The sequence below is a fragment of the Atractosteus spatula genome, chromosome 10 (assembly GCF_055471065.1).
Source record: "Atractosteus spatula isolate fAtrSpa1 chromosome 10, fAtrSpa1.hap1, whole genome shotgun sequence".
In the NCBI taxonomy this organism is placed as follows: domain Eukaryota; kingdom Metazoa; phylum Chordata; class Actinopteri; order Semionotiformes; family Lepisosteidae; genus Atractosteus; species Atractosteus spatula.
This window is the reverse complement of record NC_142715.1, coordinates 8366692-8394117: the sequence shown is the minus strand read 5'-3', so window position 1 is coordinate 8394117 and position 27426 is coordinate 8366692. Positions and strand designations below refer to the sequence as shown.

Below are 27426 nucleotides of genomic sequence, written 5' to 3'. Positions count from 1 at the left end.
ACTGTATGTTTATATTCCAAAATTAATATAGTTTATGGCCTTCACACGCGTTACAGTATGCTCCTATTCTTTTTATGCTCAGCTATTAAGATTTCCCTTTATTGGTAAAATTCCATATAAATATTCAATACTTAAAAGGGCACAGTAAAAACATTAAATATACATATACATACTGTATACAGTACAGTTTGCATACAGTAATATGTTTATGTTCCTAAATCAATCTCTTTTCTGAGCATGTGAAAGGTATGGTGAATCGGAGATTCTCAAAGATTACTGTACTTTGCATGATTGGAAACAAATGTGTGATTGCGAAATGCTGTGGTGTTACTTTTACAAAGATGGTCAATGAAAAAAAGAATGTGGACCAGGGCAATACTTTGAGTTTACAGCTTGTCCAAGGTCATTCATTATTAATACTATTAGTAATATCTTCGTTAAAGACTTTGATGGCGAAAGCTCAAACATGAGAGGTTGAGCTTTATTAGCTCCACCTTGCGGAAATTCCGGATACTATTATTTTGCTTAAGGTACCACGTGGTATTATGAGGTACTATACGAGAATTTATGGTAACTCGCGGTAGGCTGCGTCAAGTTAATCTGTCTGTTAATCAGTTTTATTTTGTTCTCTAGACCACTGGTCCCTCAGGTTAGCTGGAGGAGGTGCCTGCTCTGGGAGTGTTGAGGTATATCACAATGGCTCTTGGGGTACAGTCTGTGATTACTCCTGTGACCTGCAGGATGCCCAGGTAGGCTCCAGACTCCCACTACCCTCTGAATAAGGAAGTGGCTCCTGTCAATTGAGAAAGCATTTAATCTCAAAAACACCTTAAATATGAGACCAACAGCAAAAGCTTTGTTTTTAACATGCTGTTGTATTGTTCCTGAAGCCCAAATAATTGCAGCAAGTCAGTCATGTTCCCCTCTGAGGGTCTCCCTCCTCATCCTCAGTCCAGTCAGCTTCCACACCCAGAGGACCCTCTACTGCTGCCACAGCCACCCGACTGCTGGTCACCAGGCTCCTGGTACCTGTGGACAAGCAGCACCCAGCAGTGAGGGATCTGCTTCAGCTGGAGACCCACAGTGATGCTGCTCATCTAAACAGCCACTTTGCCCAGGAAGGGATCATTTCTCATAGTTCTCTGTTGGGCAGAGATGTATCAACAAGGGATAGAGAAACAGACCCACCTTCATTCCGTCTGCCAGCACACCTGGACTCACAGCAGACACAGACCTCATGGTCACCATACAGCTCCTCCCACCTGGAGGGGAAGAGGACAGGTGAGGCTTCCACCTGGCATTTCCCAGAGCATCCTCAGCAGGCTCCTTGCAGAAGTACCTCTTAGCCTCCCTGTTGTAGGTGCAGGACTTAGTCCCTGGTGTTGCTTTAGCAGGAGCCACAGCCATGACACAGTGCATGTACAGCTCAGTCACTTCATGCTGCAAGAGGGAAGGTCACAGCATAAAGGGATCAAGGCCAATAGAGGGACAGAGAAGGACCTTCTGCCATCAGTGAAGTCAAGCTGGCAGCTCTAGGCACTACAGCTGCCACAGTCTGGTTCACATCTAGATCATGGATGTGAAAGCAGACCATGGATCAGCAGAGCAAGAAGGCTGAGCAGCCTTTGAGAGCAGTACCTTCCTGGACAGCTTCTTCTGGAAGAGGAAGGCATCAATTGTGAAGCGGAGCACATCCTTCTGCTTGGAGGGGACAAACCTGGACAGGCAGCCATCTGCCTTGCTGTCCACCATGCACCTGGGGACAAGGACAAGGATGAACCCCTGCAGGCTCTTGGGGCTCCTGCCCACCTCCCCTCCCAGAAGGGGCCGTACCCCAAGTTGTCGATTACAGGGAAACGGGGCTGGGAGTGCCGGTCTGGTTTCTCTGTCGCGTAACACGAGTGGATGTACAGCCTCTGCTCTGCTGTGGCAAAGTAGGCAGTGGCCTGGAAGTACATGGGCTGACCCAGGAAGTACTCATCCTTAGGAGAGAGCCAGACCCAGCGGGCTGGAGAGAGCGGCAGCATTACACCTGCACACAGCGCCCCCTGCAGGCAGGAGGAGCCACTCGCTCAAGGAGCTTACAGTTGGTGGTGAGCAGGACAAAGCTGTGCTTGTTCTTCAGGTCCTTGAAGAAGGTCCTTCTCCTAGCCCACGTGGGGACATAGCCAACCTTGTAGGAGTAGTGGAACCTGCAGGACAGAGGGGATGAGGGGCTTCTGGAGACTTTCCCAGCGGCTTCTCAGCAGCAGAGCCCTGCCTACCTGTTGTAGGAGCACTTGACCGGCACAGAGAAGGGAATGAAACGATGCACAGGCGCACTGGAGGAGGGCGGGGCATAGCGGAGAGTGTTGGAGTACACCAGGCGGCCCTGGACAACCTGCAGGGTCACAGAGGAAGGGATATTCCCAGGAAAGGCAACCCCGACACTAGCCCTACAGCTCACATCGCTACACTGGCTGTAGACGAAGACCTGCTTACCGATCGCTTGGTGCCGCACTCGTGAAGCCCGTAGATGAAGTAGAAGTAACGGCGTGTGGTTCGGCTGACACTGCAGTTGCCCATGGTCACCTCCAATGGCCGACAGCTGAAGCCGAACAGGAGCCGACTGACCCTCACGTACATCCTGCTGGAGTCGCACCACACGGCCACTCCTCGGGTGCCCCTGATGGCCGGGCGAGCCGGCTTCTGCCCTCGCTGGGGAGGAAACAGGACGCTCTTGATATAGGCGGGTAAGGGCCGGCTGCGGGCTTCATCTTCTATTTGTCGAAGTAGGGCGAGTACGGGTCTCTGGACACGGGAAGGCGGCGGAAGTCGGGAGCCAAGGAATGCGAGTCATTCTCGCTTGCAGACAGGTCTTCGGAGGGCGCATCTGCCAGGCTCAAGTCCTCCGACTGGGCTGCGTCTTCGAGAGCCGGGAAGTCGGCCTGGAGCGCTAATTCCCGAGAGTCCCAGCCAGCTGGCCCGGCGGAGATCAGTGCGGGGAGCCTGGCTCCTGCGCACAGGCACAACACAAAAAGAAACGAGCACATCGCCAAATTGATGTCCCGCTAAACTGCTACAGGAGTAAGACAAGTAAACCACCAAACTGTGTTGAAGCAAGAGAGCATAAAGTGTGAACGCGGTGACTAGGTTTTTATACTAGCAGGACTATGCTACCACACACATGGTCATACTACCGCTCAATCAACACAATCAATTACACACAGAGACCCGGATTGTTCTCAGCGTCTAATTAGAACCAGTTCCAGTCTGAGGCGGGACTCCGTGAAGCCTCCTGAACACTTTCCCGTGTGTATCTGACCTCAGCGGAGGAGTTCCACGCAATTTAGACAGAATTAAATCACCCACACGTGTAAAATTTGCTCAGATTAATTTATTGTTCAGTTAGTTTCTAATTTCCGAGGACAGTGTGTTAAACTCGCTGTCAGACAGAGTACGGAACATGCGACACGTCCGTCCACACTTTCCTTTATCGAGGGGGCTGTTCTATCAACATGTACCGCAATGAAAATAATTTTACTATTTTTCATGTGTAATTGCATGTCATATTAAAATGTGTAATACAAGCATTTCTTTGCTTCCCAGTAAAGAAATACTGATCAGCTTTTGACATGATCTGATAATAATTTGTCTGATTTTCCAGAGATTGCTTTTGCTTCGCAGCACTGAGAACCAATGGAAGCCCGTTTCCGTCTGGGAGTCATAAAAAATGCACTATGGTATCTCAGAATTGTGACTTAGAATCTCAGAATTGCGACCTAAAAACTCAGAATTTTGACTTTATATCTCACATTTGCGACTTCGAAATAGCCCATATTTCATTGTCTGTCCTTTTGTTATTGTAACGGATTCTTGTGCCCTCGCCACTCCCACCATACTTCGTGCCTCACTGTATTGGCTCGAACCCAGGCCTTGCTAGCTGAGCTAAAGAAGTGTTTTTTTTTAAGTAAAAAAGGACATACAATGGAAATATGTAAAAAGTATAAGTTTCAGATTTTATAATTGTGAATTCCTCTGGATGTGAAGTGTCTATTTCTGTATCTTATTTCATATTCTGTCTCCGTTTTTGTATTTCTGGTGTTTCAATATTTTTTTTAAAAAAAGCCCACCGTCCACTATTCCATCCTGGTACTATGGAAGCCTCACTGGCGGAAATGGGATTCTATAAAAATTAGTGTAATTAATTTGATTTTTATCAGGGCACTGTACAAGACAAGTCTTCAGGCTTATACAGATGCAGCCATTCAAAATGCGTGCGTTATTTTGCGGCATACCCCGGTGGGCGTGGCGCGGCATCTCGCAGTGTCACGCAGTGTGACGTGTTAATCGCGCGTCATTTGACGCTCTGCCGGAAACTATCCGGCGTCACCTTGTAAAACCGCCAGGGGGAGCTTAACCTCTCATGTACAGCATTTGAGCCTTTAATTTTGAACAGTGTATTACAGCATGTTAATCTTCAGTCATTAAAATGTTGGTATATTTTATGAAAGCAAGATTGCTCAGTTGGACAAAAGTACACAACCTACCTTTATCAGAAATATTTATGCATCAAAGCCTTTACCGGAGATATTACTAATAGTATTAATAATGGATGACTTTGGACAAGCTGTATACTCAAAGTATAATTTCTTTAGCACATTTGTACAAGCACTTGGAATCTGTCCAAGCCATACTTTGTCAGGCATTTTGTTTTACTTCAACGGGCATAAAAACTTCCTTGCTTTTAACAGGGCGTTTCATAATTTCTAACTACGAAAATGATTTAAAATGCGACACCTATCATTCAACTAGAGCTTAAAATATCACAAGGAAAAATACACACCGGTATTCCATTTCTCCCTAAACATTGTAAGCTTCGAAGTCTTTAACTAACGTGATACCGGAGTCAACAAGCATACTTTTAGAATTTGATTAAAAGGGAATATAATATGGAATCGCGTATCTCAAGAATTTAATAACGGTATGATTATATCCATGTACTGCGGCAGGGCTGTGTAGGGCTGTTTCGCCTGCCTGCTCATGCGAGCTGACTGTAGCCGACTGGTCTAGGTGCGTGCCTGCCAACGGGCAGGGTGTGTGCTCGAATCCAGCTGGTGCTGAACCTTCCAGTTTTATTTATTTATTTTTTAATCGCGTAACATATTACCGTATGCAAACTGTACTGTATACAGTATGTATATGTATATTTAATGTCTTAATTGTGCCCGTTTAATTGAATTTTAAAAAATTATTTAACACGAACATTAAGCTGTTTACATCTTCCGCCTGAGAACAGTCACCCGTTGCTACCCAACGCAGAATGGTGATTGGCTGACACCATCTGACACCCCTCTGATTGGAGAAAAAAGACGTGCTAGTTTGCTATACATACTGTAACAGGAAGAGGATTTCTTTCTATTCAAAACGTGTACTTTAAAAGTTTAAGAAGTAAAAACCTTACAGCGTACACAGATTTCTAAACTGATCAGGATCGTTATCTTTGTCTTATGCATAACAATATTCACCGCTCTGTGCAGCAAATTAATAATAAACTTTATTTTATATAGCGTTTTAAACGAATAAGTAATTAGATTGCTCATAAACCTAATCACTTGCTTTTTCTTTTTATTTAGGCTCAGATTTCAACTATAGATCGTATTATTAATACCCTTGGTGATACCCCTTGGTGTTTCTCTCGCTCTCTCTCGGGTCACCTGATCATTAGCTCGAAAGATTTGAGTGCTTTGTGTATATTCTAATGGTAGTGGGGGCAGGGTGTGTGGGAACAGGTTTGGTTGAAATTGCATTGGAGATCTATGTTCTTCACACCTGAAACATTTTCTCTGAAAGCATTTTCTTCGCTGTTTAACCGATCTTGTTACAGCATGTTACAGTTTACTATTATTAACCATATTAATTTTAAGTGCTTAATGTAAAATCTTGTAAAAATATATTTTCATTGTTCAAATATACATTAAGTCTGACTATCATATAATAAGTTAAATACAAAACTAAAGAAAAAATAGGGTTAAATATAATTCAAAATATTTTGCTAACAATGTTAACTGTTTATGAATAATAAAATGTATTAGCTAAGGCGTAGGATGGCACAGTTGTTAGTATGTTTTTTGTTTTGTTTCTTTTTCATAAATACAACAGTAGTACCTGATGTCTCAGTGGCTTTCAAAATTAAATTATGCATGCAAACCTGTGAACTAGAAAGATAACTAAGATATCCATCCATTTATAATGGTGGCAAAGTGGTTAGCATTGCTATCTTGCAGCACTGGGGTCCTAGGTTCAATTCCTGCCATCCTGTGTGTGTGGGGTTTACATGTTCTCTCTGGGTTACATGGTTTTTCTCCATATGTGTGATATGACTCCCTCTCGCACTCCAAAACATACTGGTAAGTTAATTAGTTTATGGGAAACCTGGCCCTGGTCTGTGTGTGTTTGTGTCTGTCTGTCCTGTGATGGACTGGCGCTATGTCCAGGGTGTATTCTGCCTTGTGTCCGTTGCTTACTGGGATAGGCTCCAAATCCTCTGTACTGGATAAAGAGATTAGAAATGGAAGTAAAGGCACTGTGTGGATGGAACTATACACAGTGTTAGAAACCCACTATGAAATGGCAGCATCTCACTGAGAATAAAATATTTTTTACTGCTGGCTTAAGGAAACAGCCTTTCCACCTCTCTTGCACATCAGTATCCATACCTAGTTATTTAAACAAATTGCCTCTAATTATAAACATCTTAATATGCTGGCTCTGTGGATCCGCATCAGCTATGTTTGCCCATTCCTTCAATTCATGTGCATCCAACACACAGTTCAATGCCAGCAACTACACATAATCTAAAATACAATCCTTATTTCAGTATCTATGTAAACATATAGTCTGTTAACTTCATCATCTTCATCAAAAGTATGCCTAACCCCATTAGGAAGTGTTCTTGTTATAAGTGTATTCCTCAGCTTTCCCCAAACTATCTTCTTCTTGCCAACATCTCTAGTCTTTTATCCTGCAATAACTCAGCCAACACTTAAATCTCCAAAAGCTGCTTGTGTTAATTTCTTTAAATCACAAATATCATGTGTAAATACTGGCCATGTAATACTCTGCATTGTGGAATAATAGTTTATTTTAAAGGGAACTAGAGAAACTAAGAACTAGAGAAATCAAGAAAGGCTTTTTTTCTAGAATTAATAAATGCACATCCTGTTCACTGGGGAAATTAAATCCACACTGAGCAATCTTCAATATGTTCAGAATATGACAGCAAGAATCCTATCAGGGATGCATTACACCTGTTTTCAAGTCCTTGCACTGGTTACCTATCAGATTTCGAGTCAACTTCAAAATCCTTATCCTCCTTATATACTGTCCTACAACTGGTATTATTGTTCTCCGAATTATTGTACTTGACATGACTTCATTCAGCCTTTCCTGAACGTCTATGACAGGCAGAGTGAGTGCTGTTTCTGGTGCGATCTTTTACAGCTGACATTTCACTGTTTTAAACGAACAAGAAATTAGATTGCTCATAAATCACTTATTCTATATAAACACAGCGTAATTGCCCTCCGAAAATCTTCTTTTTCTTGTTCGTTTTAGAGACCTTGATCGAAACTGATTTTAGATGTCAGAAAGAATTTATTTTCTCTGTATTTCCTACATTGCTTTGTCAAGATTTTAACTTTATATCTAACTTTATATCTAGGCTCAGATTTCAACTATAAATCGTACAGTAATTAATAGCAGTAAATACTGATGTTTATACATAAAAAAGTCATGCCTTGGAGTCATGCAAAAAGTCATGCCTCAAGAGCACAGCAAAGAGTGTATTAAAAGACACTTGTATTTATCAACGCTTTCTTTTCCGTATACCAGATTTTATGGAACCACTTCAGAGGGGTGTCAGCCAGTCAGATTCCAGGATTCGGCACTTTAAAGGAAAAATACACACCGGTATTCCATTTCTCCCTAACGATTTTAAGCATCGAAGTATTTAACTAGCATGTGAAATAGCGTGTGAAAAAGTGGTAGTTTTAAGCTTTTCTGCTAATATAATATGGAATCGATATTGATTTAAATCGTGTTCTGATTTAAATCGCAAACGCGTGTTTAATTATATGTGTTTTTTAATCATAATCAGGCTAATGCAACATAAATTGATACAGTATCTTTGTCTTCTAAGCATCTTAATAAACTTTCAGCATAGCTTTCTACCCGTCAAGATTTATATTTCTTGGGATTTTGGGATCAAACGTGGAAGGATTAGATTATAATCGTTTTTATTTGTCAAATACGTGATTGTATTTCTGAATGTTATGTGACACCTACAGTAGTTCACTGCTTTAAATACATCGAATTAAGAAAGTTATGTGTAGCACTTTAGATCTTTTTTCTGAACCAGGGAAAATCTGATCATGTTTCTCTATAACAATAATAAAAAAAACTTTATTTTACACATCGCCTTTAAAAGTGGCATCTCAAAGCAATACAGTAGATCGAAAAACAGTTAAAAGGGACCAGATTAAATACCAGACAATCGCAAACGCATTTTCAATAAAATTATTTTATTCATTCAGCAGTTTGTGAGAGGAACATCCAGCAGGGAGAGACACACACACCGGTTTTCATTGACAAAATTGGTTTTTTTCAATTCCTTTTGTCTAACAGGAATGTTTTGTTTGTGGACAAACTGTTAGACAAGAGGAAAAGACCGCCTCCTCCTACGAAGCATTAATCGCGTATCTAAGGAAAATTGCAGTATACCTTTGTTCATGCACATCATTATACAGTACAGTATCTCAATTTGTATTTCGATAAAAAAAATCGTTTGCCCAGCCACTACTGTTGTTATTGTTTTTATCCTGTAAAGCGTTTTCTTTTTCTGCGTTTTCCATTTCCTTTTTCTGATCACTCGCTTTCTGGATACACATCTCACCTGTCCTGTTCTTTGTTTTCCTGGTTTGCTGATTATGCCTGCTGCGGTCCACTCCTACCCTCACACCTAAAGAATACTATTTTAAATTTCTTGGCGCAGTTCATTAACCCTTGTATGTGCTGTCCGCGCCCAAAATGCAATTAAAAAAAAGTAAAAAACCGCGCTCAAAATGCAATTTAGAGCTTAATAAGATACACTCCACAGGCAAAATTAAAGACAAAATTAAAGACGATTAAAATCTGTAATCTTTCCACTTGTACTGTGAGTCATCGGACAGTTTCTGCTTTGTGTAAGGATGGTGAGAAAGCTGTGTTCAATGTATTTAAGGGACTCAGAAGTAAAAGAAGATGCTTCATATTGCGTGACTAATTTTAAAAACCAAGTTATAAATGCAGACGCTCCCTCGGTGCCGCGCCGGGTGTAAATATCAAAGTATACATTCCCAACAAGAATTGTACCCATCTGTCATGCAAATAAAACACCTTGAATTGAATTGAGGGAGAGATGGGGGTAGTGGGACAGAGATACTGTAGACAGACTCAAGGCAAATAAGATACTTATGGGTACGCAGACATTCACGACAGCAACATACGAAACGTTTGCACGTACTGTATAGTTAAGTTATTACTTGGTTTTCAAAGTGCAACGAAATACAATATTGTTGTTGCTGCTGTTCTGGTTGTTTTTATCCCGTAAAGCGTTTTGAGAAGCCACCTTTAAAGGCGATATATACTGTAAAACCACTGATTCTTATGGAATGTGTTCCGCGGGAGATTCAAATTTTTATTTATTTATTTTTTAATCGCGTATCTTAGGAAATCTCAGTATAACTTTGTTCATGAACAGTGGCATGTTACATTATCATTCGTTTTTTTAACAAGGCTCGCCAGCTAATGTGAATCGAAACCTGTCTTGCTAGCTTTTAAAGTCGTGCATGTGTAAACTGTACTAGAGGGCATGCAAGTTACTCTGCCCCTTTCAGCGGCAGGGAGTCCCTCTGCTGCAACACACAGCAGACAGAACGGGAGACTATTGCCATTCATATCTGACACCAGTGAAGTAAAAGGGGTGTCTAAAGGGGTGATTTTAGACCACATTTTAGTTACTTTATTTTGTTTACTTTTAACATTTCTGTAATTTACAGTAGATGTCACAATAGAAGCCCGAAGCCTATTATACTCAGTCTAGCCTTGGATCCTCTGAGTCCCTTGACTCAGTTATTGCATATTAATTTCTTGAGATACGCGATTCCATATTATATTCCCTTTTAATCAAATTCTAAAAGTATGCTTGTTGACTCCGGTATCGCGTTACTTAAAGACTTCGATGCTTAAAATGTTTAGGGAGAAATGGAATACTGGTGTGTATGTTTTCTTTAAAGTACCGAGACCAGCCATATACTGAACGTTTAAGTTCCAAAATTAATATCGTTTATGGACTTCACACGCGTTGCAGTATGCTCCTATTCTTTTTATGCTCAGGCACTAAAATCTCCCTTCTGCTTTGTGTAAGGATGGTATCAAGAGCAATCTTAAGTGGTGAGAAAGCTGTGTTCAATGTATTTAAGGGACTCAAAAGTAAAAGAAGATGCTTCATATTGCTTGACTAATTTTAAAAACCAAGTTATAAATGCAGACGCTCCCTCGGTGCGCTGCTCTGGTGCGCCGGCTGTTACACAGTGCCTGTCTGCCGTAAGCGTTACAATATACATACCCAACACTGCTTGTACCCATCTGTCATGCAAATAAAACACCTTGAATTGAATTGAATTGAGGGGAGAGGGGGGGAATACTAAAGCCAATACTGGCTCAATACCCTCAATGGGCTTTGACGTGCTAATGCGTTGGTTTAACAGTCCGGGTGTGGCAGGCTTCCAATGTCAACTCGACTCGATTGGAAGACAATGAACGTATTTTAGCCCTAAATGAATTAATAGCAAACATGGTTTACATAAAATACATTTTTCCAAGAAAGTTTATAATAATACGATCTATAGTTGAAATCTGAGCCTACTTTAAAAATAAAGGAAAAGCATTTTCAGAGAGTAATCATGCTGTGTTTATGTAGAAAAAGCGATTAGGTTTACGAGCAATCTAATTACCTATTCGCTTAAAACGCTATTAAAAATTTACTCTGTTGCACACACACACACAATAGAAGCAGGCACCGCTGTCAGAAGGGAAGATATGTTCAAAATATCGCAAATATCGATCATGTTGCGATATTTTGAAATATAAAAGTCAATTGATTGTCCATAATATCGCTATTCTATTTTTTCGAAGAAATGTTTCTTAAAAGAAAAGACCAGCACCAGCTGGATTCGAAAACACAACCTGTCAGCTGGTAGTCACGTCTACAAGACAGCTCACATGAACAGGCAGGCGAAACAGCCCTACACAGCCCTGTCGCAGCACACGAATACCATTATTAAATTCTTTAGATACGCGATTCCATATTATATTCCCTTTTAATCAAATTCTAAAAGTATGCTTGTTGACTCCGGTATCGCGTTAGTTAAAGACTTCGAAGCTTAAAATGTTTAGGGAGAAATGGAATACTGGTGTGTATTTTTTTCTTTAAAGTACCAAGACCAGCTATACACTGTATGTTTATGTTCCAAAATTAATATCGTTTATGACCTTCACACGCGTTACAGTATGCTCCTATTCTTTTTATGCTCAGCTACTAAGATTTCCCTTCAGTGGTAAAATTCAATACCTACAACGGGCACAGCAAAGACGTTTACTGTCTTTCTACGACAGACCAACGGACCACGAGTGCCCCTGTCGGTCAACCAATCACGTACTGCGGTGCCCCGCGTCATCTTGCGTCATACTGAGCGACGTCACCTGCGGTACGTGTCTGTAACGCGCACTTTGAATGGCTGCATCTGTAGATCCTATGATCTTGTACGATTCATCAATATAGTGTAATGGAACAGCCGACATACAATTTGTAGTTCAGGTGGGTAGCTGCGTCAGCATACGTAGGCTGCAAAGGAACAAGTAAAGGACTATTCCATGGTGAAAAGAGAAGAAAAGAATCACAACGTTTTGGCTGTGGAGCCTTCTTCAGGTGTGAGAAAGATAGGGCAGTAAGCAAAGATAATTGTCTTTTTATCTTTGCTTACTGCAGTTTATCTTTGATGACAACATCAAAGACGTTAAGGAATTCTTACGGCTAACAGCTCCACGTCAACTTCCTTTTGTAACTAACCTCATCAGATCCCTCAACTCCCAACTCTTCCAGTTTCTCACTTCAGAGAAGGATAAAAAACTCAATCATCCTCTACAGAGAAAACCATCAACACCCTTATCACCTCCACCAATCCTAACCTTGTTGTTACTGTACCCTCTGACCTTTCCCTTTCACCCCTTTGCATCCTCAGCTAACATATTTTAATATTACAACAAAATTACAATAGATTGTACAGTACTTATGTTTACATTAAGGTAAATATGTCAAAATATCAAAATCCAACTGCACAGTGCAACGTAATAATGCTTGTCAAGTTCTCAAACAAATCTGCATTGTATTTTAAAAATATTTCAGCAGAGGATGTGACGGGAGTACAAATGACGATTCGACGATCATTTTTCTTGGGTGAATATGATTTTCTGGGGAGTTGCGATATTGGGCATTATTGGACATTTCCCGGTGATTCGCATTTTCTGCAAATATAAAAATGGTTAAGGTTTCGCTGACTAATCCAATCGACTTTTGCGGAGACAATAGAAATCCATCACTGCATGGGCTTCAACCACCAACCTTTCTGTTAACAGCCAAACAAGCTATCCAAATTCGCTACAGAGACTGATGGGAGTTTTTTCTCCAATCACAAGAAAAAAAATTGCTTGCGTTTTTCTTGCCAGCCGGCAATATTTCTTCTGCACTGATAACCAAGAATTGAATTTCATTTTTTGCAAGCTGTGTGAATTTCTTGAAAACCAAGTTTTCCAGAAAGGAAATGAACACATGCATTAAACGACATTAAGCCCTTTGTGATTGCCCGAAACGGTATGTTCTGTACTACAAGTTTAGTAGACAGGCGCTTTAACCAACTAAGCCATGGTGGCAGTAAAACACTCCCCATTACAGCCACTTAGACACACCACTCTGAGACATCTGCATTCAGTAAGGGCTGAGAGCTCTCAGAGCAAATTGCCTCCTTTACATAGCAGCCCCGACTCTGAGAAACGAAGAGAAATGGCTTTTTTCTGGCATTTTTCATGTCCAATGTGTTTGACATATCCCAAGGGTGACAGTCTTTTGCGACACTATTTCTTTGTTTTTCTTCTTTCTGTACACTTTGATAAAAAAACGAGAAATCGTGCAAGGTAAAAATGTTTTTGTTTTTTAATGTAGAAAACGTGCACCATAAAATGTTGTGTTGAGAAGAAATGATTTAACATGATACGTGACCTAATATACTGGAGCAAATGCTCACCCAGCAAGGTCTGGAGAAGTTGGAGAGTCTGGTGGATGTGATAATTTCACAGTGTTTTTGAAGAAAACAGTATTTCTTTGAATTCTAAATCAATCAAAACTTCAGTGCAACACATAAACCCTTTGTCTGATTTAAAGAGATTATATTTTAAAACTCATAAAAATTTAGAAAACACGTTTCTTACTTTGAAATTTTAGACGGGGCGGTGTATTAATAGTAGCAACGCCGAGCTCGCTATGGTGAAATTCAGGTTATTTGACATACCAGTGGTTTAATAACGCGTCTGATTTCGGATCATAAGATTGTAGGTTCGACTTCTACCTGGTTTGGGTAAATTTTATTCAAGCTCATCAGTAATAGATGTCTATTATGTAATGAACTGCACCTGAAAGCAAACGTTGGGTCTGTTTCCTTTTCTTTCCAGCATGAAACAGCAGATCATTACAAAAAGCACCAGCTAATGTCCAATAGCGTTAACCATTTCAAATTATATTTACAGGCTTTGGACACTTCGGACTTTTTTAATAAAACACAAATGTCCTGAAACTCCATAACTTTCAGGTTTGTTTGAACCTGTAATACAAATTGAGATCTGAAACTTCCAGGATTTCATTCTCTGGTGTAGCTGTCTCTAAAGTCGGACGTGATGTTTAGCAGATGTGAACTGTGCCTTTTCTCTTGTGTTCAAGGGTATTCGCTGTGGGAGCTCCTCATTGCGTGTCCTGTACTGCTCTATTTTGTTTAGATTATCTATGTGGTGTACAGATAGAACTCAACTACATGGTGTGAATTTCGTGTTCAGGACCAGCAGAACCTGAAAAACTAATAACTGACCCCGACATGATTTGAACACGCATCCTTCCAATCGGGAGGCGGACACGCTACCGTTGCACCACATGGTCATAGTTATTACCTAATTTGAATTCCCTAAAGGAGAAAAATCTGCGTCTCAAACACACAAAAAAAATTATCCTGTGAGGAGCGCCGCTCTTCTGACGAGAGCATTTTATTCCCAGACCACATTTTATTCTTCCTGCTCAGCTCTTGTGCAGGTTTTCTTCTCGAAAACAGATCCAGGAACACTGTTTTTTTTTTAATTAAGTACCCCATGGTGCAACGGTAGCACGTCTGACTCTAAATCCCGAAGTTAATTTTCAAAGTATATCGGAGTCAACTGATACTGATCAGGTTCTGCTGCTGAACCTGCAGCCTTCACCATTCAGTCCAATTCCCCAAGCCTGCTGACCTTCCCGTCAAAAGTCGCATTTTCACAGGGTACCCTTCAGAAATCGCAGTATAGAATGAAAAAACTCCAGTAGATCTCGGCCGCTGTTGGTGATTTTCCTTTAAAAACAAAAGAATCTCTGGAAATTTTACCACTTTCACCGAGACCGAGACGTGTACATGAGTCCACATGGGAGGGGCAGCAAGCTCGCATATATAGCTCACTATGTATATAATGAAGAAGTGGAGGTTAGTTTCTCATCTGCACGTTGCAGAGCCTTACGCAACTCGTCCGGTACTGAACCGGGAGGACTGACTGAATTGAAGAAATTCAGAAGCAGACTAAGCAGAACACTGGATCAAATTAGAATATTACCCTTTATAGTGGGAATAAAACTGTCACGACATAATGAATTTACGCATCAGTTGCTTTGAATATCATTGTAATATTTAATTTGCTTTCCTGTCACACCACTTTTATTAATTATGAAGTTTATCAATACACGTTTATTTAAAACAATTTCATTTATTATTAATACAGTTTCATTCCGTCTTTATTAGAAGCTGTATCACAGATAATGCATGTAAAGCCTTCAGTATGCGATTGTGAGTTCAGTTATCCCAGGGAGTGAAGAGAACTGAAATTAAGTAAAATGACATTTAAATAGAGTGTAAATCTTCAAAGTTATCTCTCACTTCAAAATATTTACAAGGCTCTACCAGGAGTGGGGTTTGAACACACGTGGACATTTGTCCATTGGATCTTAAGTCCAACACCTTAACCACTCGGCCAGCCTAGTCAACAGCACCTTTACCTCCGTTGTTTAACATTTCAATATGATTCAACTATTTTAAAAAGTAAACCAGGGCCCTGTCACAGAAACGTACCCCGTTCTGCCGTGCAACAAACAGGGGTACTTAGCACTGTACTAAAGAGGAGCTGTGTTTACTGTCAGCAGACATTTCCTCATTTCGAAAGACGTTTTCGCCTTCTCTCAGCTTTTTAAAGACGGTCATAAACAATCAAGAAGTAATTAATTTCAGTTTGAAGTCTGTTTCTTTTGTCTCCGCTTTTGATGAAGAAAAGCCGTGCGTGGGAGATCCCCTCTCTGAAGAAGTTTGCCGTCACCCTGCAAGAGAGAAGATCCATCATTCACCGAGGCAACCACTGAGACAATTAACATTAAACACGTGAAATGCGAGATGCTTTCTACTTAGGGATTTTATCCCAGTGGGCATTGATTCGTCGAATATACGTATATTTACGGCGAAAATACGGCTATACGTATATATACGTCGCCTCGACGTATAATCAACGTCGAATTGCAACCGTAAAATCGACGACATGAATAAACGCATATATAACGTCGAAAACACATCTAACACAGTGCCTGAGGCTTTTTACTGTATGTATCGTGTGTGCCGCAACTAGGAGTATACGGCACTCTGCACAGTGTACGAAGTAAATTATTTTCGCAGTAATTAATTTACACGTGTATAATAAATATAGTAAATATAATAAATTAATTACTGCGAAAAAAAGCCTCAGGCACTGTGTTAGATGTGTTTTCGACGTTATATATGCGTTTATTCATGTCGTCGATTTTACGGTTGCAAGTCGACGTTGATTATACGTCGAGGCGACGTATATATACGTATAGCCGTATTTTCGCCGTAAATATACGTATATTCGACGAATCAATGCCCACAGCTTGGCATACAAGGGTTTTGCTGAGGGGGTCTTGCCACCTGCCCGAAAAAAAACAGTAAAATGTTTGAGTGCCTATAGAGTTTCTATTTTTATTTTCTTGACAAAAGTTGATACCATTTCCTGGACACCCCATCCCCCATCAGTGCGCGGTGCCCGGGGAAAAATCTGTAGGGGGGCGTCTGAAATTCTGAGGGGGGGTGATATTTCGGTTGAAACGGAGCTGTACGGTGCAGCTACCCAAATGAAATCTCGCAACTATGCCATTGATTAGTGCTTCATGATAGAAGATAACGACTAGCAATCTGGTATTTGCGATGAAGTTCAGTTTCACATTTTTCGTCACTCTCACGGTTTGTATTGCCTGGAGCGAAAAGTACCATAAGCGTTCATTTTTGCAGCTACATGGATGTTCTGAATCGTTAAGAAAAAAATGTTGTAAAACCAACAGAAAGCACAGACTGCTATAACTAGTCCTATTTATATAACGATTTTAAGTATAATGATAAACTACTGCAAGGAATCGGTCCACCTGAGCAAACAAGATCGTAATGTTGACACTCAATAACGACACTGATATGTGCAGTTCCTGGACGGATAGCCCTCCTGCCCATCAAACAGACTGAGTGACTGTTCGTGTCATTTAGTGTTGTCTGACCATTGACAAAGTACAACTATTTTTTTAGGGCGCAAATTAAGTTAGGTAAATCTTTTTGCCCAAAACTGAAAGGGCGACATTCCCCCCTCCCCCCGTGATGCCAGGCCTGTCCCCATCCTATTCCATAATGTCATTATATATAATACCATACAACAGTGACTGATCCTTACTAACTGCATGCGTTAAAATTGCACATCAGCTCATAGCAGGGGGCACATAGCCGCGATGTATTATCAATGTTAAATTTCAACCATAATATCGACAACATTAATAAACGCATACGTTGAGAAAATATCGAACCCAGCATATTTTCCGGTTATATACCACAATGCATTGCTAGTATTCGTTGGTCACCATTTTGGACACGTTTTTCAAACGTAGAAGTATATCCGCAAATATCTCAGCAATCCTCTTTTGACGAGTAAGTATGAACAATAATGATACTATCTGAATACATACCGATCTTTCTTAATATTATTTTGATTAAAATAGTACGTGAATAAGCAAAAAAAATGGCACATAAAATAGTGTGAATGGGGAAGATGACACAAAATCGTTTTGCCGTTTCTCTTATTCTTATTCTATGTTGTACTTTCAAACTTTGGGTACTCTTTAATTAGGACAGACTTTATTGCTCAACTGCTATGATGCAAGCCAAATTTTATACATTTATTTCAGCTTTGAGCTTAGTAAACCGTTCATTTTTTAGATTATACTAAAGAAGATATTAATCATAATTTATTTGGGAAGTAATATTATATAATTTTCTCCTAGCTGCGGTGCTGAAGTCCCACCCTACATCAACAGAAAAAGAAATAAAGGAGCACGCAATGTGTTACTTGAAGAATGCATATGCAAGGAAGGGGGGAAGGAGATCTGGACACTGAAAATAATAGGTTTTTGGTTCTAACTGTTAGGACAATTAGACAGGGTTTGCAAATAGTGGACAAAAATCGTCTTAACTTCCATTGTAATATTTTTTTTTCTTGGAAATATAGAAGTTGTACATTTTAAAATGTATATTTGAATCAAAATGTGGTTTTGAGTTAGTGTGTTAATGTAATTAGTTTTGTGTTTGTCATTACTATACTGTATATTGCCATGTTACCAGAATTAGCTGAAGTTTAAGACTAGTTGTGTTTTTTATGATTATTGCCCATATGTTGATTGTTGATTGATTGTATACAATGTATAATTTGAAATACATATGTTTCAGGTGTGAATGTGTATTTTCAGAATAAATTTCTAAACCTAATCATTGGCTTGGTTTACTTGTTTCTACACCTATAAAATCTATCTTTGATGTATAATAGACCTCTACCCATTTACGTATAATAGACCTCTACCCATATACGTATAATAGACCTCTAACCATATACGTATAATATACCTCTAAAGTTATACGTATAATAGACCTCTAACCATATACGTATAATAGACCTCTAAAGTTATACGTATAATAGACCTCTAACCATATACGTATAATAGTCCTCTAAAGTTATCCGTATAATAGACCTCTAAAGTTATCCGGAACTCCAACCATATATGTATAATAGTCCTCTAAATTTATCCGTATAATAGAACTCCAACCATTTATGTATAATGAACGTCTAAACATAGACGTATAATTGACGTATAACTTTAAACGTATATTAGAATTTCATTCTAGACGAATTGTAGACCACATTTAGACGTCTAAGGTATGCGTTTAATAGACGTATATTATACGTCTTTTGCCCACTGGGATAGTTTCTACTTTGTCAGAAGTGGGATTTAAATAAAGGTCTCCAGGAAAAGCTGCAACCTAAACGCAACGCCTTAGACCACCAACCATCCAACCTGTGTCTCTTATATGGAATTATATTTTATTTCTTTCTACTTGTTGAAAAGAAAAAAAGTGAAATCATGTAAAGAGGGAAATGTGTTTTTTTCATGGGGAAAAACTAGTACGAGCAAATGTAAAGTTTAGAGCAGCGTTCAATAAAAACGATCAGAAACCGAAAGCGCTTCTTATGCGTATCAGTATATTCCGATACCGGTGGTTCTGCAGAAGAAATAAGAATAGCTGGACTTCAAGCACTGTGTTGCCATTACGGCTACTCTGGCTGCAGCTGTTTTAAGATCTACTCAGCGGGCACAGAAAGTTGTAGGAGGTCCACCACCACCGTTATTGTAGGATAACAGCCACAGACACGAGAAGATATACTATTCCGAACAAATGTCTTAAAAAATCACGTTGAAAATGGTGACAATACGTTTTTTGTTTCTTTCAGGTAACCTTACTTTTGCCTGTAAAGTTCACATTATTTTCTGTAGCCGCAAATCCCCAATATTTCTGCTGTCTCCCGAGAAACACAAGCGTGGAGTCAAATCATATTAAATAACAAAACACATCTATTAATTTAACACCCAGATGTGACAGAACACATGTAAGACTTACACACAGCCTTTAATATGCGATAGTGAATTTGCAGGTATCCTGGGGAGGGAAGAGAACTGATATTAAGGAAATACATATTTAAAGGGGATGTAAGTCTTAAATGAGTTTTGTCACATCTGGGTGTTAACTGAATAGTTTTTTAGCATTATTTATTGTGTTTTAACTCTATACTTGTGTTTCTCAGGAGACAGCAGAAATATTGATGTTTACATTTATATTCACATTCCCGGTGATATTGACTTAGGTACTCAACTATTTACTTGTAGTTTGACTCATGTCAAAAGTTGAAAATCTCTGCAAACATCAAGATGGCTAAGGATGCGGAAAGAAACTCAATCACATTTAGAGAAGGTAATGTTTAGATCGGATTAAGTCGAAGTGTGTCTCTGGGTGCGTTTGATCTACCAACGTTGTGTTTAACTGAAGGACACCCTGACTGAGTGTGCCATAGAAACTGACACACGTCGTATTTTTTCTACATTCACAGATTTTTGGCTAAAGTAAAAAAATCGTTGTCATTTTCTTACCAGCTGGCAGTAATTCTTTTGCACTGATAAGAAAGATGAGCATTTTATCTTCCGCAATGTGTGGATTTCTTGAAAAACAAGTCGTGCCAAAAACGAAATGAACATTTCATTTAAACATAATGCAGAAGAATATTGTCTGTAACAATAAACGGTGCGCGAAAACAGGAAGAAAGGCACCGCTGGGATTTGAACCCAGGATCTCCTGTTTACTAGACAGGCGCTTTAACCAACTAAGCCACAACGCCGGCAGAATTCGCCTCTTTTACTTCCACTTGGACACACCGCTCTGAGACACCTGCGTTCAGTAAGTGCTGAGTCGGCTGGCTGAGCACGTTGCCTCCTTTACATTCAATAGGATCCCCGACACTAAGAGAAAGGTACAGAAATGGCTTTTATCGGGCACTTTTCATGTCCAATGCGCTTGACATCTCCCACGGGCGACAGAGTTCATTTACGACACTTTTCCTTTCTTTCTTCTTTCTGTACTCTTTGGTGAAAAAAAACGAGCAATCATGTAAGGGACAATGTATTTTTTCATAGAGAAAACGTGCACCAGGAAATGTTGTGTTTAGAAGACGTGAGTTAACATGAAAAGTGACCTAATTTACCGGAGCAAATGCTCACCTAGCAAGATCTGCTTTACTACAAGAGAGATGTAGAGTGAAAGACACGATCATTTCACGCCGTTGTGGAACAAAACGCTTTTTTCTTGGAATTCTAAATCAATTAGAAATTCAGAGCGACACATAAAGGCTTTGTCTGCATAAAAGTGATGATTTTTAAAAACTGACAAAAATGTAGAAAACACGTTTCTCACGTAGAAATTTAAGATGGGGGTGGGGTATTACTAGTAGCGACGCTGAACTCACCATGGTGCAATTCATTTACATGACGGGCTAGTGGTTTAATGGATAACGCGTCTGATTTCGGTTTATAAGATTGTCGATTCGACTTCTACCGGGGTTGTGTGATTTAAATCAGGCTCCTCAGAAGTAGATCTCCGTTATGTAAATGAACCGCACCTGAAAGCAAATGTTGGGTCTGGGTTCCTTTCTTTCCTGCATGAAATAGCAAATCGTTACAAAAAAAAACACCAACTAATGTCCAATAGTCCAATAGTTAGTCATTTAAGTAAACATGAATATACTGTAAGGTCTTGGTACATGGCAAATTATAATTACAGGCTTCAGACACTTTTTCATACAAAAGTGACCAAACACTCCCTAACTTTCAGGTTTGCTTGAACCTGTAACAAAGAGGAGGTCTGAAACTTCCATTCTCTGACGTTACTGTCTCTAAAGCCGGACGTGATGTTTCGCGGATGTGCAGTGTGCCTTTTCTCTTGCCGTGTTCAAGATGATTCGCTGTATAAGCTCCTGACGGGGTGTTCTGTACTGCGCTGTTACTTCGTTCACATTACCTATGCGCTGTACAGATGAAACCGGACTGCGTGGTGTAATTTCCGGGTTCGGCACCAGCAGTACCTGCAAACTCATCAGCTGCCCTCGACGTGATTTGAACACGCAACCTTTTGCTTTGGAGTCAGACGCGCTACCGTTGCGCCACGAGGTCACTCGCCGCCAGTGCTTTTAATTCCCCCAAAGAGAACAGTCAGCGTCCCTGAAAAAGATCGTTTTCACTCTCTCCTGTGAGGAGCGCCGCTCTTCCAACGAGGGTCTCTTCTTCCCAGACCACAGATTATTCTTTCCGCCCGGCTCTCTCACAGAGAGCAGACACACCGTCTCCACTGATGTGTTTACTACATCTATAGGTCTGACCCCCTACAGCCCCGATATTCCTGGACAGGATATTTACCACCAGCCTCGTGAACTTCTCATCTTGACCTCTCCCAGGAGGAGCACAATTAACACAGAATCCTCTCTCCATTTAGCAAATAACACAAAACACTGTTTACCTGTCAAGACAGAAAACCAGGCTGCTCCAGGTGAGGCTTGAACTCACAACCTCGGTATGATTCCACTGCTCATGTCATTTGACATGGCCTGAACCAGGAAAGAGATTGGAAATCGAGAAGTTATGGCGTTGTTTTAAAACTTGCCTACTCTTTCAATTTTTCGGTCAAATCTTTTATCTGGGAGTACTTTCAATTGATGTTAATCCTTGTCCCGATGCACGATTCTGGGCCATGGTGCATCTTGAATAATGTTCTTATAGGCTTCAGTTTGGAAAAGTGCGCTCTTCAGAAGCTACCGAAACCGCTAATGGTTACATAACACTTAATGCAAAAGGAACGTTCGGGTTTGAAAAAGAATATTACTTGCTATGAATACAAACACTGTTACAGGAGGCGTGTTAGGGCTATTTTAGCTTAGATCATCAATTCATCTGACATTTCTTCTCCATCTATATCAACAGCGTAATCGCTACTGAGCGCTAAAGGCAGGTCCTGGCAATACAATCTTCTTTAGAAAACATTTTTAAAACTATTTCCACTACCATACGTAAAGTAAAAGATACCGATTGCACGCAACTAATAAAATCTTATTTCCAGGGACGTTGTAGCTAGATGCAAATTACAATCGAAACTGTATCAGCTTTAAAATTTTCTTTTGGATCCACAGGACGATCAGCACGAGACTCAAAATATGCCTGTGTTTGAGTGTACAGCATAGATTGTACAGCATTTATGTTTATATTTAGGTTAAAATGAAGGTAAATATATCAAAATATCAACATCCAACTTCACAGTGCTAACGTAACAATGCTTGTCAAGTTCTCAAACAAATCCGCGTTGTATTTCTAAACTATTTTAGCAGAGGACGCAACAGGAGTATAAATGATATCTCCCGCCAGCCCTTCAAAGATACTTTTCCATGGGTGAATATGGTTGTCTGGGGAGTTGCGGTGTTGATCACTATTGGACTTCCCCGGTCTCAAGTGTTGTTGTTGGACACGGGCAAAAGACTCGCATTTTCGGCAATTATAAAGAGGGTTAAGGTTTCGGCTTTAGCGGAGCCAGTGTTTACATTGACAATACTAAGAAGACCGTCTTTGGGTGGGCTCGAACCACCAACTTTTCAGTTAACAGCCGAACGCGCTCGTCGATTGCGCCACAGAGACTGACGAGAGAAGCTTTTCTCCATTCGCACCTTTCCGGTCAAAAAATAAACATTGCTTGCATTTTCTTGCCAGTCGGCAATATTCCTTCTGCTCTGATAGCCAAGAATTAAATTTCATTTTTCACAAGCTGTATGAATTTCTTGAAAAACAAGTTGTTGCAGAAAGGAAATGCATTCATGCATTAAACTAAATCAAGCCCTATGCGGTTGTCCAAAATGGTACTTTATGCACAAAAAGACAGGAAGAAAGGCACAGCTGGGATGTGGAGCCAGGATCTCCAGTTAACGAGACAGGTACTTAAAACAACTAAGCTACGGCGCCAGCAGAATTCTCCTCTTTTACAGCCGCTTGGACACACCGCTCTGAGCCATCTGCGTTCAGTAAGCACTGAGTCTGCTGGCTGAGCAAGCTGCCTCCTTTACACGCAACAGGAGCCCCGACTGTAAGAGAAACGAAGAGAAATGGCTTTTATTGGGCACTTTTCATGTCCAATGCGCTTGACATCTCCCAAGGGCGGCAGAGTTCATTTACGACACTTTTCCTTTCTTTCTTCTTTCTGCACTCTTTGATGAAACAAAACGAGAAATCATGTAAGGGAAAATGACTTTTTTTCATGGAGAAAACATGCACCAGGAAATGTTGTGTTTAGAAGACGTGAGTTAACATGAAAAGTGACCTAATTTACCGGAGCAAATGCTCACCTAGCAAGATCTGCTTTACTACAAGAGAGAAGTAGAGTGAAAGACGTGATCATTTCACGCCGTTGTGGAACAAAACGCTTTTTTCTTGGAATTCTAAATCAATTAGAAATTCAGAGCGACACATAAAGGCTTGTCTATGTAGTGTGCTCTCTGAAGGCACCAGTTCTGTAGGGTTTGAGCATTTACTGGGACAATTATTAATTGTAGCAGTAAATCACAAAATTGATTCTTTTGATGGCTTTAGAATCCAATATAACTCAAACAACGCACACACACAGGTACTAATACACGAGGATACATTTATTAATACATAGAATATGGATATAAACCTAACAGATCTTATCGAGAGGGTTATCAGAATACAAAAGGTATATATTCAGTCAGTTACGAAGAGTTACATATATCAAGAGGACATACGTTCAGTATATCATTCATTTAGACCGTTTCGTAAATGAACTTGGTTATAACTTCTACATTAGATACTCAAAACAAGTACATAACTCTTAGGAATTAAATTGATATCAACTGGTTGGGATAGCAATTGAATTCTCGAGCTGTAATGCATTGAAGTTGAATACTCATCCAATCTCTGGGGATTCAGATCTCCTGCGGGCACAAAGAAACAGTTGCAGGTTGTTGCTGTCCAATCCGCGCTCTCTGACTCCATGCCAGGCTGTGCTGTGCGGCTTGCGACGGTGCGCTGCTGATGCTCACTGACCGGCTAGTTAGTGTTGGCTTTAACTAGCAGAGTTTGTGCACAGGAGAAAAGATGACTGTGGGTCCCAGCAAGTCAGGAAGAGGACCGGTTCATTCCTGATGAAGCGCTAGTTCTGAATAGTGATTCAGCTGTCCACAGTTCCGACCTGTTCACGAGGCTTGCTGCTGATGCTAACCTCGGGTGGATCCTCTGGTTACTCTCTGGCAACCTCCGCTCTAGACTCTTAGAACAAAGCAAAGTTCTGGCACTCGGACACACTGGCCATTCCATGGTTGTCCGGGCTGAGTCTCAGGATGGTCAGGAGGCGCGCTGCGAGAATGTCCTGCCCTTGAGAGCCTTCTGCTCCTGGGCTGTCCTGCCCTGGAATTCTCCTTTGAATTCCCTTTAGAAAAGTCCACAGAATTCTCTCAGGCCCTCTGTGTTGCCTGTTTTTACCTGGAGGAACTTCAGCTTGTTCATTGGCTGAAAGTTCCATGGGCATCAGAGTCCCACGTGGGTTACTCGGCCCTACCAGTCCCTGATTGGTTGATCAAGGTGAGATATGAGTCATTTACTCCTGACACCTAGGAATGCAGTCCAGATGTCCATCTGGCACTCCCTAGACAGATAGGTGCCAATGGATGACCATTGATCATGATAGCCAGGCTTACCTAAGTGCATCCCCCTTTGGGAGCTGTCCCTTATCAAAAGAAAACATCTTTAAATCAGCCTGCATGAATAGTTTCTCTGTGGCTGCACCACAGAGATGAACAGAGAGTTGGGGCCTCATTTGGGAAAGACCCGCAACACTTTATTCTGTCTTATTAAGAAGCATTGCCGCTACATCTGCTTAAAAGTGATGATTTTTTAAAACTGACAAAAATGTAGAAAACACGTTTCTCACTCAGAAATTTAAGATGGGGGTGGGGTATTACTAGTAGCGGCGCTGAACTCTCCATGGTGCAATTCATTTACGTGACCGGCTAGTGGTTTAATGGATAACGCGTCTGATTTCGGTTTATAAGATTGTCGATTCGACTTCTACCGGGGTTGTGTGATTTAAATCAGGCTCCTCAGAAATAGATGTCTGTTATGTAAATGAACCGCACCTGAAAGCAAACGTTGGGTCTGGGTTCCTTTCTTTCCTGCATGAAATAGCAAATCGTTACAAAAAAAAACACCAACTAATGTCCAATAGCGTTAGTCATTTAAGTAAACATGAATATACTGTAAGGTCTTGGTACATGGGAGTGGATTTCAACCACAATTAAAAAAGGGCAAATTATAATTAAAGGCTTCAGACACTTTTTCATACAAAAGTGACCAAACATTCCCTAACTTTCAGGTTTGCTTGAACTTGTAATAAAAGAGAGGTCTGAAACTTCCATTCTCTGATGTTACTGTCTCTAAAGTCGGACGTGATGTTTCGCGGATGTGCAGTGTGCCTTTTCTCTTGTGGTGTTCAAGATGATTCGCAGCATAAGCTCCTGACTACGTGTTCTGTACTGCTCTTTTATTTCGTTCAGATTACCTATGTGGTGTACAGATAAAACTTCACCACATGGTGTAATTTCTGGGTTCGGCACCAGCAGAACCTGCAATCACATCAGCTGACCTTGACGTGATTTGAACACACAGCCTTCTAATCTGGCGTCAGACACACCACCGTTGCACCACGAGGTCACCCGTGATGAATGATCACCCGTGATGAATGATTTCTCTTTTTCTCCAAAGAGAAAAATCAGCATCCCTGAAAAAGATTTTGTTTTAATTTTCTCCTGTGAGGAGCGCTGCTCTTCCGAAGAGGGGTCTCTTCTTCCCAGACCACGGATTATTCTTCCTGTCCAGCTCTCCCACAGAGATAAGACACACCATCTCCACTAATGTCTTCACTACATCTATAGATCTGATCGCCTACAACCCCGATATTCCTGAACAGGATATTTACCACCAGCCTCATGAACTTCTCATCTTTACCTCTCCCAGGAGGAGCACAATTAATCCAGAATCCTCTTTAGCAAATAACACAAACCACTATTTACCTTTTAAGACAGAAAACCAGGCTGTTCCAGGCGAGGCTTAAACTCACAACCTCGGCATGACTCCAATGATGATGTCATTTTACATGGCCTGAACCAGGAAGAAGATTGGAAGTCAAGACGTTATGGTGTTGTTTTATTACTTTCCTACTCTTTTAATATTCAGGTTAAATCTTTTATTTGGGAGTACTTTCAATTGATATAAATCCTAGTCCCAATGAACGATTCTGGGCCATGGTGCATCTTGAATAATGTTCTTATAGGTTTCAGTTTGGAAAACAACTCAGTAGCAGACTATGCAGAACAAGCAAACACATTAGAACTGTTGTGAATGCAGTGGAAATAATTTAGTCTCTAAATAACGAGCTTATGCACCACTTGCCTGAAAATTGTTATATTTAACTAAAATTGCTTTCCAGACACCACAATTATTCACAATAATTTTATCAATACATGCCTTCATGAAAAGTGTAATTTATTAATAATTAACTTTAATGTCCATCTTTATTAGGAGATGTATTACATGTACAGCCTTTAATATGCGATAGTGAATTTTCAGGTATCCTGGGGAGGGAAGAAAACTGAAATGAAGGAAATACATATTTAAAGGGGGTGTTTGTCTTAAATGTGTTCTGTCATATCTGGGTGTTTGAATAGATTTGTTGTATTATTTATTGTGATTTCACTTTATACTTGTGTTTCTCAGGAGAAAGTAGTTACATTGGGGATTTGAGGGTATAGAAAATACATTGTGCTGTATGGGTAAATATAAGGATATGTTAAAAAAAACGTATTGGTACCTTTGTGAACGTCATTTTTAGATATCTGTTGATCATTCAGCGACCTAGGCTTCCCTCTGGACTCTGCACTGAGTTGAAAGCTACGGGAGCTCCTCACTGCTTGTCCTGTAATGTTACCTGTGCTCTCGTCTACATTATCTACATGCAGCACAGCGCCAAGAACACCATAAAC

General features: G+C 40.5%; 1 protein-coding gene and 2 non-coding genes across 3 annotated transcripts; all 3 read right to left on the bottom strand.

Annotated features, from left to right (window-relative positions):
• Positions 1 to 913: 913 nt before the first annotated feature.
• On the bottom strand, positions 914 to 1752 carry LOC148824752 (zona pellucida sperm-binding protein 3-like). Its single transcript, XM_088926170.1, has 4 exons — positions 1639 to 1752; positions 1340 to 1440; positions 1189 to 1262; positions 914 to 1029 (listed from the first exon to the last, which is right to left on the bottom strand). The coding sequence occupies exons 1-4, from the start codon at positions 1750 to 1752 to the stop codon at positions 914 to 916; spliced, it is 405 nt and encodes a 134-aa protein (XP_088782296.1).
• A 13568-nt stretch (positions 1753 to 15320) lies between these two features.
• Positions 15321 to 15403, bottom strand: trnal-uaa (transfer RNA leucine (anticodon UAA)). Its single transcript has one exon. It is a non-coding gene; the product is annotated as a tRNA-Leu (tRNA).
• A 4704-nt stretch (positions 15404 to 20107) lies between these two features.
• On the bottom strand, positions 20108 to 20181 carry trnat-agu (transfer RNA threonine (anticodon AGU)). The gene has a single exon. It is a non-coding gene; the product is annotated as a tRNA-Thr (tRNA).
• Between the last annotated feature and the right edge of the window lie 7245 nt (positions 20182 to 27426).

Coding starts and splice junctions, on each gene's coding strand:
- LOC148824752 (XM_088926170.1), bottom strand. CDS start 1,752: ATGGTGGACAGCAAGGCAGATGGCTGCCTGTCCAGGTTTGTCCCCTCC. Junction 1,441..1,638: donor AGAAGAAGCTGTCCAGGAAG/GTACTGCTCTCA, acceptor TCCCTCTTGCAG/CATGAAGTGACTGAGCTGTA. Junction 1,030..1,188: donor TGCTGGCAGACGGAATGAAG/GTGGGTCTGTTT, acceptor GCTTGTCCACAG/GTACCAGGAGCCTGGTGACC.